Source organism: Heptranchias perlo, chromosome 3 (assembly GCF_035084215.1).
Source record: "Heptranchias perlo isolate sHepPer1 chromosome 3, sHepPer1.hap1, whole genome shotgun sequence".
NCBI lineage: Eukaryota > Metazoa > Chordata > Chondrichthyes > Hexanchiformes > Hexanchidae > Heptranchias > Heptranchias perlo.
Genome location: NC_090327.1, coordinates 37,273,985 through 37,287,123, shown reverse-complemented (window position 1 = coordinate 37,287,123; position 13,139 = coordinate 37,273,985). Strand labels below are relative to the sequence as shown.

The 13,139-nt window shown below is 43.8% G+C and overlaps 1 protein-coding gene across 1 annotated transcript; it reads right to left on the bottom strand.

Annotated features, from left to right (window-relative positions):
- Positions 1–1,858: 1,858 nt before the first annotated feature.
- On the bottom strand, positions 1,859–8,531 carry LOC137312180 (actin, cytoplasmic 2-like). Its single transcript, XM_067978853.1, has 2 exons — positions 8,387–8,531; positions 1,859–5,225 (listed from the first exon to the last, which is right to left on the bottom strand). The coding sequence occupies exons 1-2, from the start codon at positions 8,510–8,512 to the stop codon at positions 4,221–4,223; spliced, it is 1,131 nt and encodes a 376-aa protein (XP_067834954.1). The 5' UTR covers positions 8,513–8,531; the 3' UTR covers positions 1,859–4,220.
- Positions 8,532–13,139: the final 4,608 nt, after the last annotated feature.

Sequence of the window (13,139 nt, the reverse complement as noted above, 5' to 3'; positions counted from 1 at the left end):
GTTGTCCTTCTCCCAGAGGATAGTCGACCTATGGAATAAGTTGCCAGCTCATGCGGTGAGTGCTGACTCTCTTCGTACCTTCAAAAGAGAGCTGGAATCAACACCTTTGAAATACCAGGTTACACAAGCATGGTCAATGTGATCTGTTAGACTAGGTTTAATTGCCTAAGGAAGTCTAAGAGGAATCTTCCAGAATTTTTCCCTCATTGATCTTGGGTTTTTAAACTTTATTTTTTTGCCTCTCCCAGGAGATTACACAGCTGCTGGTGAGTAGGGAGTGTCTAATCATGATTCATCAAGCAACAGGACCTTGTGGGGCAGGGTTAATGGACCAGAAGGTCTTTTCCTGCCCATCATTTTTGTATGTTTGTGTGTCTATGCCAGGAGCGCACAAGTGAAAAAAAAAAATCAACCCTTAGGTACCCAACTGGATTCTAATATTGGACTTAGGAACTAGGAATATACAGGACTGAAAATAGACCACTGTGGTCCTCCCCTAAACCCCTTAATCACTTCTTTTGTCAAAAGACTATTCAGTTCCCTCTTGAATTTGTTGACAGTATCTGCCACCACCATCTCCTGTTCCACACATTCACCTTTCTATATAAATTCTCATTTGAAACTTAGTCTCTCTGTTTCCCATCCCCCAAACACCAATTAACTACACACAGGAAAACCAGTCTGTAGGGCTTTGAACTAATTTTGTCCATTTTCTCAAAAAATCAAAAGTCTCAAGGATGTTCTAAAGTAAAGATGATGGAGGATGGTGTGAGGCAAGGGTCCAAGCTCAGCCATCAATGAGAACAAAAGGAAAGGACTTCTTTAGGTGCCAACCTTGGCTCAGTGATAGCATTGATATCTGAATCAGAAGGTCATGAATTCAAGCCGAACTCGAGCACATAATCTAGGCTGGCACTTCAGTGCAGTACTGAGGGAGTGTTGCACTGTTGGAGGTGCCATCTTTCGGATGATGCTCATCAGCCCTCTCGGGAGGACATAAAAGATCCCATGGCATTATTGGATGAAGGGAGTTGTCCTAGTGACCTGACCAATATTTATCCCTCAACCAACACCTAAAACAGATTATCTGGTCATTTGTCTCATTACTGTTTGTGAGACATTGCTGTGTGTAAATTGGCTGCCACATTTCCCTATTCTACAACAGTGATTACAATTCAGAAGTATTTTATTGGCCATGAAGTGCTTTGGGATGTCCTGAGGTTGTGAAAGGACTTGCAGTTACATAAGCACCTTTCTTTAAAGAAGAAACCACTTGGAGATTGAACTGCAAGTTTAAAAATAAATCTTATACTAGGACAACATAAGATTCGATCACAATGAGTCACAGGCTGAGTGAACATCTCCTTCGACCTGTTGGATTCAAGTAGCCACAACAGTATTTATTGTATGATATGGAGCCATATTTATTGTAGGCAGTCTGGTGTCTCAAAACGTAGGAGTAGATTTATAATTCCCACTGCCATTTAAAGTCAACTAGGCCACAGGAGATGCAGCAACACGTTCAAGGCCAATAATTGTCCACCTCACATAAGGAGGCACTGCTGTTTGTAGAAGTAGGTCTCTCAGCAATTGGTGGGTGGAGTGCTGTGATTTATGCAGGAAAACTCAGCAGCCATTGTGCAATTGAAACAGGATGAATGACCAGTTAAATTGCTTTGGGTAATAGATTAAGGGAGAATGAAAAACAATGGGAGAACTCCTTCCCTTTTCATTTCAACGGTGACATGGGATCCTCAGTCTCCACAGAAGAAAAACAGGCAGTAGTTTAATATTGTAACCAAAAGGAATGATTTTGAGTAGATGAGATAGGGCAGAAAAAACAAGAGCATAAATCACATCATATATTTAAGGTTTATTTACTGTCTTTATATATACAGTTCTAAATTCCATAGGGACAGAGACTCGTACAGATTGCAATTGGACAAATCTTCAGCTACAGACACACCCACTCCAAACCATTAAGGCATTGTCATTTGCCCATTAACACAAGATAATGATATGGGAAAGGGAGAAGGAGAAGAGGGAATTTTGCTTTCCTACCCTGGTACAACACTAATTGCACAAACATTAGATGGAGCACTGTATTCATTAGGCCATGTACAGCAATAGCCAGTTCATGTAAAGCAGGATTCAGTTTCTGGTCTGGAAGCTTTGGCAAGACTTAAAACATGCAGATTGGAGGCCAAAGTGAACTCAGCTGGGCCATTGTTTAAATGGATTGATTTTTTTTTAAGTCTCCATAATTTTTTGGGACGGGAAGGGAAAGGTTCAGCACCTGTACACCCAATAGGAATAGTCACTCAGGTCATTGCAACTAAGAGGCTTGGGGTGGACAGACTTTTAAAATTTTAAATCGGGGTGGGGGGTGCAATTCCTGACAGGAATCCTGGAAGTACGGGTTTCCCGGACGTCCTTACAATTTTGACGTAAGGACGTCTTTAATTTTTTGTTGTAGGTTTCCCGCCCATCAGGCCAGCTAGATTGACAGGCTGGCCATCAGTCGGACGGGAGAACAGCAGGTAGGTCTTAGTTTGCGGGGGGATGTCGGTCATTGTTGGGCCTGGAGGAAACATTCTTGCGCCTTCTGGCCCACAAGCAGTGCAATATAGGCACTTACCTGCTCAGCCGGGCCTTCTTGCCTCCTCTTACGTGGCATGAAGCAGAAGGCCCGGGAATCCCGGACCCGCAGCCTCTTTAAAAGATTTCGCTGACCGACCCGCCTCTCGAGAGTGGATTGGTCACCCGCTCCTTGACCCGTCTCCGTTAAAATCAGAAGTGGGTGGGTTGGAGTTTTTTTTTTTAAAAAGTGATTTTTTACCTTCCCACCTGTCCCCATCCCACCCATTCATGGGGTTAAAATTTACCCCATGGTCTCCAAATCACATTCTTCTCCGTGGGGTTCCAAAATGCATTTCAGTTTGTGTCACTTCAGGCACTGACCCCAAAAAACTTCACTTCAGCTACTAAGACTTCAGGTTATTCTTGGAGCTGGTTATTCTGAAATTGAACCTTCCTTACCCTATCAGAGCAGTAATACCAAGAGGCCAGTATTTCACATATTGAACCTTCCAACCTCATTATATTCATTAAAAAGTTGTTTCTTCCCACTTGCTATCACCTCATTTGAATTCTTGGTTTCTCCTTGGTTATTGTTTTAGGACCTCCCAATGTCAGTTGCAGTAAGCCAATCGGACCTACACATTATAACAGAATAACCAGTTGCAAGATCCTATGCAGATCCCTAGAAGTGTTCACTAGTAATCCCACAGGGTGAACAGATCAGGCACAAGAATCACAAGTCCTTTTGAGTCAGGTCACTGTGGTATTTCAGAGAGATTATTCGTGCCACTTTAGACAGCTGGTTAAAAAAAACTCAGCACACAACACCCTAGTGACCAGGGGTGGCCACTGAATACATTAGCTCGACTTGTAAAGGTAACTTCACTCTTGACCAAGAGGAAGGATACAATGAGCACCCCTCTGAAGACAGACCAGCACCATGTGTGTAGTGGTGGGTGGAGAATGGGAAAGGTACAATCAAATTTGGAATGAACAGGCATGTAGGATTGAAGTCCCATAGGAAGAGTTTTAAAGATAACCTGCAGCAGTTACTTTTACATATTTCCAGCTAAACTAAGACCACTAACTGCGATGCATTTGTGTAATTGGAGTACAGTTAACATTCTAGGACAGGGTCAAGTCAATAAACAAGGCACCTTGACCAATTGCTGACAGATCAGCTTTCAAGCCAACGTTAGTTGCCTCAAGGGTGAATAAACTACAGTGGTATAAAATTATTTCATTCCTATGGTATTTTGAAGGAGTTATGGGTATTGAGACAAAATACCACATCAAGGAATCCTGGAGGGCATTTAAATGATCAACTGTCTCAAAAGGTGGGGGTGGGGGGGGGGAAAAGAGGGGAAGAACAAAAAAAAGAGAAAGGAGAGGCAGAAAAAGGAGGAAGAAGCAGATTTGGTAAAATTGCATTTGACTTTCTGCTAGGACACAGAGGATTTTAAACCAGGAAACTCCCAGGCATATAGAAATTGAACACCCTGCCAATTGGATCAACAGAATTGCATCGTTTAACATCATACCAAAAAGAAAAATAGCAGTAGGAGTTAAAAAGGTGTTTTAAGGCAATATTCTACTTAGACAATGGCCTGGACTTCTGCACATTTCAGAACAATCTCAGATCAGAAGCACTTGCGATGGACTATGGAGGGCCCCGACTCATCATACTCCTGCTTGGTGATCCACATTTGCTGGAAGGTGGAGAGAGAAGCCAAGATGGAGCCACCGATCCACACCGAATACTTCCTCTCAGGTGGAGCAATGATCTTAATCTTCATTGTGCTCGGAGCCAAGGCCGTTATTTCCTTCTGCATCCGATCAGCGATACCTGGGTACATGGTGGACCCACCAGACAAGACTGTGTTTGCATATAGATCCTTCCTGATGTCTATGTCGCATTTCATGATGCTGTTGAAGGTGGTCTCATGGATCCCAGTTGTCTCCATTCCTAGGAAGGCAGGTTGGAAGAGGGCCTCTGGGCATCTGAAACGCTCGTTGCCAATGGTAATGACTTGACCATCAGGGAGCTCATAGCTTTTCTCTAGGGATGAAGAGGAAGCAGCCATGGCCATCTCAGTCTCAAAGTCAAGAGCCATGTAGCACAGCTTCTCCTTGACATCACGTACAATCTCCCTCTCTGCTGTGGTAGTGAACGAATACCCACGTTCTGTCATGATCTTCATCAGGTAGTCAGTGAGGTCCCTGCCAGCCAGATCTAGCCGCAGGATGGCGTGGGGCAAGGCATACCCCTCGTAGATGGGCACAGTGTGGGTAACACCATCACCAGAGTCCATTACAATACCTGTAGTGCGGCCAGAGGCGTACAAGGACAGCACAGCTTGAATGGAGACATACATGGCTGGTGTGTTAAATGTCTCAAACATGATCTGGGTCATCTTCTCTCGGTTGGCTTTGGGGTTCAGAGGTGCCTCTGTGAGGAGAACAGGATGTTCCTCTGGGGCAACTCGCAGCTCATTGTAGAAGGTATGGTGCCAGATCTTCTCCATGTCATCCCAGTTGGTCACAATCCCATGCTCGATTGGGTACTTCAGGGTCAGAATCCCTCTCTTGCTCTGGGCTTCATCACCAACATAACTGTCTTTCTGACCCATTCCCACCATGACACCCTGGAATGAAGAAAAATATGGTTAATGAGCAAGGGTATAATTTAAAAAGTTAATGGAATCTGAGTGTGTAGCTGAATCAGTAGCAAAAAATGAAAGAGACATACGGTAAGGTCCTATAAACTATGAAAAAGTGACCAGGTCATATGTTATAAGAGTTGGTTGAGGGATAAATATTGGCCAGGACACCCCTGCTCTTCTTTAAATATTGCCATGGGATCTTATTCATCCACCCGGGGTGGGGGGCAGATGTCTTGGTTTAACTTCTCATCCGAAAGACGGCACCTCCGACAGTGCTGCAGTGAAGTGTCAGCCTAGATGATGCACTGACGTCTCTGGAATGGGGCTTAAACCCACTATGTCCTGACTCAAGAGACAGTGCTACCACAGCCAAGGCAAGACAACTTTTTCCCCCTCTCCCAATGCTAGGTTTGAAGGTTCTGACACTGAACTTCTTCTTCGTAGAAGCCTTAATCATTGCACTGGGGTAAAATGAGCTACATCTAACGGCATGGCAAGCAACGAATAAAGTGGTAATGCCACCGGAGACCCTTTCTCTCCCCCTCATGAATAAATGGTGTTGTGTCCGTTTGGAGGGATGTGGCAGGAAGGTGGGCTGCACTCAACTAAACAGCATAGCCTCAGTGTTATAGTATCACATGCTAAGGATGTGGGCATTGCTGGCAAGGCTGGCATTAATTGCCCATCCTTAGTTACCCTGAGAAGGAGGTGGTGGGTCTTCTTGATACAACTGAATTGCTTGCTAGGACACTTCAGAGCCAACCGGTGTGGGACTGGAGTCACATATAGGCCAGACTGGGTTTCTTTCACTAAAGGACATTAATGAACCAGTTGGGTTTTAACAATAATCCAACAGCTTCATGGTCATTTTTACTGATATTAGCTTAAAGTAAATGGCGGGGTTTGAACTCAAGGGCTGCCTCTGGAGAGTCGGGAATTGGGAGGGTTCGGGAATCATGGGTGTCGGGAGGGGGAGGAAGCCTCAGAGCTGGGGCCTTTGAGAGCGGGAGAGAGGGGCCTCTACAAGCAGGAGGGAGGTGATCTCCGAAAGAGGGGGGCTTTTGAAAGCAGGGGCTGAAATAGGTGGTCTCTGAAATCATGGGGTCTCAAGAGTGGGGAACGATGCTCGGGGGAAGAGAATAGGACTAGGGGTCAGAGTATTGGCACTCAAGCGGAGGGAGGGGATGGGGAAAATGGGTTGGGGGTGGGCACGGGGACCAGCATTTACCGCAGAGCTAGCAGCAGCAGAAGCAAGGTGGTGAGTGGGAGTGACACAGAGAGGAGCAGTCAGTAAAGGGATGAGTGAAACCTGGGGACCTTACTGTGGGTAAATAGTGAAAGATTATTTCCACTGGTGGGCAAATGGGGAACTAGGGAACGGAAACCAAGGATTCTCACTGGAAGAAAGAAGGGTGAAGGGAGGAGGAAAGTTCTTGAACTGAGGGCTATTAGACCGTGGGATACTTCACCACATGTGACGATTGAGGTAGAGACTAAACCTTCATTTCAAAGGGAATGGGATATATATTTGAAAAGGAGGAATATATAAAGATCTTTGGGGAGGGGATGGGGTTTCAGGAGAGAGCACCAGAACCAGGGGCCGAATGGCCTCCTCCTGTGCTGTAATTTCTATGAAAATTTTCTTTTATCGAGTCTGAACTCAGGGAGTGGTTTCGAAATGTTGGTGCTGAGCTGAGTTTAGGACGATGTGCCCTGTGAGAAATGCCCCAAACAACAAGCCCACTGTGATCTCTCGGTTTGGTTCAGGTCAGTCTAGTTTTGACGTGTGAGGTCCAAGTATAGATCAGCTCTGACTGAGACTCCCTGTTCAGAATTGTCACCTTCACATGGAACCGGAACAAGAACGAGAGAAAGAAAAGAGGAGGAGGAGGAGGAGAAAGAGAGAACTATGAGCAAAAATACTCAACTACAGGGGACCCAACTTTATAAAAAGGTAAATACAATAACATTTGTAGAAGTCATGTAATCAGATGTCATGTGATGAAGCATCACATGGTCAGACTGTCATGTGATCAAGCCTCCAGAAATGCCTCCAACCAGAGTTGGCAACCCACACATTAACCTGCTCCTTCTGTGGAGGTCAGATTGTGTTAACAGTGTCCATTTCATCATTCATCAGACCGAATGCTTTCAAGCAAATATAAAGAGAACAGAAGGGGATTGAAAGCTGCAGGGTAGGTGTTAAGAATTTTAATTTCTTGATAAAATTGATCTATTGATTCACAGATCAGGAGGGGAGTTCACAATCTAAGTATCCTGGATAATCCTGTCCAGCCAATAGAAATTTGGGCAAAAAGAAAAAGAATTCTCTCTTCATATCCCAAAAATAAAGGAAAACTCATGTTTGTACAGCATGGAGTGGAGGGTATCAAGAATAGAGAGAGAGAGAGAAGACATTTTTTTCCAGCCATTGTAAATTCAAAGTCACTTATAAAAATGGCTGATTTCTTCATTCATTTTATATATTTAAAAAAAATTAAAGTAGTTATTTATAAACAGCAGTCTCCTAGCAACCCTTTCCAGTCCATGCACCCAAGTTACCATTTCACACCCCCACATTATTTCTCCCTTGCCCCACCTCCTCCCCAGAGAACAACACATGGGTGTCACTGGCAAGGCCAGCATTTATTGCCTATCCCGAGTTGCCCTGATGTGAGATGTTTAACACAACTGAGTGACTTGTTAGGCCACTTCAGAGAGCAGTTAAGAGTCATCCACATTGATGTGGGACTGGAGTCACATATAGGCCAGACCGAGTAAGGACAGCAGGCTTCCTTCCCTAAGGGACATTAGTATTTTTATGACAATCCAAGAGCTTAGTGGTCTTTTTTTAAAAACTGATACCAGCTTTTTATTTCCAGATTTTAAAAGAAGAACTGAACTCAAATTCTCAAACTACCATGGTGGGATTTGAACTCGTTGTTCTCTGGAATATTAGTTCAGGCATCTAGATTGCTAAACTAGTATCATAACCATATCCTTCATGCATTATATAAAGGAAGGGAGACCAGTTGTGCCAAGAAGTCTGTTGACCTTCAACTCACACCCCTGAAGCATAAATCAAAATTGAAAAGCTACTTTAAAAATGTTAGTTTGGACAACTAATTAAAGTAAAACTTTACCTGGTGTCGAGGCCTCCCCACAATAGAGGGAAACACAGCTCTGGGGGCATCATCCCCTGCAAACCCAGCCTTACACATCCCAGATCCATTATCCACAACCAGGGCTGCAATCTCATCATCCCCCATGGCTCAGAACCTGCTAGAAATCACTGCAGAGAGGAAAATAAACACAACACATTATAGACAGAAAAAGAAAACCATATTCTTGCAGTAAATTCACCAAAGAATCTTATCTTTGAGGACAAACCCAGCACCAACCCTCTTATATTGTAAGACTCAGTGATTAGGATTAAGGATATATTTCTTACCTCGTTGGCTCCTCTGTTATACTGCACCAGGTTCCTGCTCACCCATATCACATGAGGTAGGCATGGGGGAGGAGCTAAAAAAAAACCTCTACTAAATACAATTAGATTTATATTTAAACCTTTTATTTTTCATTTTAAAAAGACCCTTGTTTTTTCTTTGCTCTCTGTCTTTACTATAAATGAATAAAATATTTCCTCTAAATTTGATGTTGTGTTTAACCTTTTAATTGCCTGGATTCCATTTGCTTGAAACATTTTGAAAGGAAGACTCAAGCTTGTGCAGCCTCTCAGCACCTCCCAAACCATGAATCTCTTTGAAGTGGGCTGGTTGCTGTTATGTTGTTAAATGTGGCAGCCATTGTGCACACAGCAAGATCCCACAAATAAGAATAAGGTGAAGAGTAGGTTAATCTGTTTTTATTCTGAAGGGATTATATTGACCAGGACACTGGGATAACTCCCTTCTCCTCTGTGTTAGTGCCCTGAAGTCTTTAACATAGGAATTGCTAGATGAGAAAAGACCAAGGTCCATCTAGTTTGCCTTCTAGTTCGCCTCTGGATATAATGATAATGGAGTTGTTGACTAATCATAGCAATCAATCTCTTATCAATTATCTGTGAATATGGTAGTGTAGTGGTTATGTTACTGGACCAGGCTTGACTGGATAATCCAGTGAATGTGAATTCAAATCCCATCATGGCTGTTTGAGAATTTGTATTCAATTTTGCCTTAGATAGGGTACAGAGGAGATTTACGACAATGGTACCAGGCATGCGGGTCTTCAGTAAAAAATGGTCACGGTGAAAATAATGGGACTTAAGATAAACAAATCACCAGGACCTGATGGTTTCCACCCCAGGGAATTAAAAGAAATAGGTGAGGAAATTATAGCTGCATTAAGTCATAATATTCCAAAGCTCTCCAGATTCAGGAATTGTGCCGATTGATTGGAAAATTGAAAATGCCATTATTTGAGAAGGAAAGGAGAGAGAAACCAGGTAACTATTGGCCTGTGAGGTTAACGTGAATTGTGAGGAAGTTACTGGAATCTATCATGAGGGACAGAGGTTTTTTTTATTCGTTCATGGGATGTGGGCGTCACTGGCAAGGCCAGCATTTATTGTCCATCCATAATTGCCCTTGAGAAGGTGGTGGTGAACCACCTTCTTGAACCGCTGCAGTCCGTGTGGTGAAGGTTCTCTTCTCCCATTGTGCTGTTAGGTAGGGAGTTCCAGGATTTTGACCCAGCGACGATGAAGGAACGGCGATACATTTCCAAGTCAGGATGGTGTGTGAGTTAGAGGGGAATATGCAGGTGGTGTTGTTCCCATGTACCTGCTGCCCTTGTCCTTCTAGGTGGTAGAGGTCGCAGGTTTGGGAGGTGCTGTCAAAGAAGCTTTGGCAAATTGCTGCAGTGCATCCTGTAGATTGAATGTTTAAGGTGGTGGATGGGGTGCCAATCAAGCGGGCTGCGTTGTCCTGGATGGCGTCGAGCTTCTTGAGTGTTGTTGGAGCTGCACTCATCCAAGCAAGTGGAGAGTATTCCATCACACTCCTGACTTGTGCCTTGTAGATGGTGGAAAGGCTTTGGGGAGTCAGGAGGTGAGTCACTTGCCGCAGAATACCCAGCCTCTGACCTGCTCTTGTAGCCATATTATTTATGTGGCTGGTCCAGTTAAGTTTCTGGTTGATGGTGACCCCCAGGATGTTGATGGTGGGGGATTCGGCGATGGTAATGCTGTTGAATGTCAAGGGGAGGAGGTTAGACTCTCTCTTGTTGGAGATGGTCATTTCCTGGCACTTGTCTGGCGCGAATGTTACTCGCCACTTATCTCAGCCCAAGCCTGGATGTTGTCCAGGTCTTGCTGCATGCGGGCACGGACTGCTTCATTATCTGAGGGGTTGCAAATGGAACTGAATACTGCAATCATCAGCGAACATCCCCTTTTCTGACCTTATGATGGAGGGAAGGTCATTGATGAAGCAGCTGAAGATGGTTGGGCCTAGGACACTGTCCTGAGGAACTCCTGCAGCAATATCCTGGGGCTGAGATGATTGGCCTCCAACAACCGCTACCATCTTTCTTTGTGCTAGGTATGACTCCAGCCACTGGAGAGTTTTCCCTCTGATTCCCATTGACTTCAATTTTACTAGGGCTCCTTGGTGCCACACTCGGTCAAAAGCTGCCTTGATGTCAAGGGCAGTCACTCTCACCTCACCTCTGGAATTCAGCTCTTTTGTCCATGTTTGGACCAAGGCTGTAATGAGGTCTGGAGCCGAGTGGTCCTGGTGGAACCCAAACTGAGCATCGGTGAGCAGGTTATTGTTGAGTAAATGCCGCTTGATAGCACTGTCGACGACACCTTCCATCACTTTGCTGATGATTGAGAGTAGACTGATGGGGCGGTAATTGGCCCGATTGGATTTGACCTGCTTTTGTGGACAGGACATACCTGGGCAATTTTCCACATTTCATAGTGACTGAACACCTGAACAGGTATCAATTGATCAAAGAGAGTCAGCATGAATTTGTGAAGGGTAGGTAATGTCTGACTAATTCTAGTTGAATTAAGGAATTTACTAGTATGGTAGATAGGGGAATGTCTATGGATCTTGTCTATATGAACTTCCAGAAGGCATTTGATACGGTTTCACACAAGAAATTAATAGCAAAAATGAGAATGCATAGAATGGAGGTAACTCAATGACATGGGTTGGTAATTGGTTGGGAGGTAGGAGACAGAGAAAATGGGTAAAAAGTTTGTTTTCTGATTGGTGGGATGTAACTAGCAGTGTTCCCCATGGATCTGTTCTGGGGCCTCAACTTTTCACCATATTTATTAATAACGCAGATGAAGGAATGGAGAGGTGCATATCTAAGTTTGCAGATGACAATGAGTTTGAAGGCACAGTAAGTTGTGTGGATGGGAAGAGGAAATTAAAAAGGCACACAGACAGATTAAGTGAACGGGCAATCATAGAATCTTACAGCACAGAAGGAGGCCATTCAGCCCATCGTGCCTGTGCCGGATCTTTTGAAGAGCTGTCCAATTTAGTCCCACACCCCAGCTTTTTCCCCATAACCCTGCAAATGAGTCCTCTTCAAGTACATGTCCAATTGCCTTTTGAAAGTTCCTATGGAATCTGCTTCCAGCACCCTTTCAGGTAATGTGTTCCAGATCTTATCAACCCTCTGCATGAAAAAAATTCTTCTAATTTTCCCTCTAATTCTTTTGCCAATTATTTTAAATCTACGACCTCTGGTTACCGACCCACTTGCCAGAGGAAACAGTTTCTCCTTATTTGCTCTATCAAAAACCCTCATTATTTTGAATATCTTGATCTGTTCTCCCCTTAACCTTCTCTGCTCTAAGGAGAACAGTCCCAGCATCGCAAATCTCTCCACATAATACAGGGATAAGGTCCCTCATACCTGGTATCATCTTGGTAAACCTCCTCTGTACCCTCTCCAAGACCTTGACATCCTTCCTAAAATGTGGTGCCCAGAATTGTACTCCAGCTGAGTTGTAACCAATGATTTGTAAATGTTTAGCATGACTTCCATGTTTTTGTATTTACAAAGCCAATAGTACCATTTAGATTATACTGCCTCTCCATGTTGTTCCTCCCAAAGTGCATCATTTCACACTTATCTGCATTAAATTGCATCTGCAATGTGTCTGCCCATTTCACCAGTCTGTCTATGTCCTCCTGAAGTTTGCTATACTCTTATCACTATTTACTACGTTACCAAGTTTTGTATCATCTACAAACTTCAAAATTGTACTTCCTATACCAAATCATTTATATATAACAGGAAAAGCAATGGTCCTAATACTGAATTCTGTTCTCTCCAGTCAGAAAAACATCCATTCACCACTACCCTCTGCCTCCTATCCCTTAGCCAATTATGTACCCAAGTTACCACTGTCCCTTTAATACCATGTGTTTCTATTTTCTGAATAAGTCTGTTATGTGGCATTTCATCAAATGCCTTTTGAAAGTCCATATATACAACATTTACTGCACTACTTTCATCAACCCTGTTTGATACTTCATCAAAGAACTCAATCAGGTTAGTCAGACATGATTTGCCTTTAACAAATCTGTACTGGCTGTACCTTATTAATCCATGGTTCTCCAAGTGAGAATTAATTTTGTCCTTGACAATGGTCTCTAGTAGGTTTCCCACCACTGACATTAGACTGACTGGTCTATAGTTACCAGGTTTATCCCTCTCCCCTTTTTGGAATAGGGGTGTGACATTTGCAATTCTCCATTCCTCTGGCACCACCCCGTATCCAAGGAGGATTGAAAGATTGTGGTCAAAGCTTCTGCTATCTCCACCCTTGCCTCCCTCTGCAACTCAGGATGCATCCCATCTGGACCAGGTGACTTGTTGGATTTGAGTGATGCCGAACTATTTAGCACCTCCTATCTATCT

Excerpts from the sequence above, each read along its gene's own strand:
- LOC137312180 (XM_067978853.1), bottom strand. The coding sequence starts at position 8,512 with ATGGGGGATGATGAGATTGCAGCCCTGGTTGTGGATAATGGATCTGGG. Across the intron at positions 5,226-8,386 it reads TGGGGAGGCCTCGACACCAG|GGTGTCATGGTGGGAATGGG; the intron begins GTAAAGTTTTAC and ends TCTTCATTCCAG.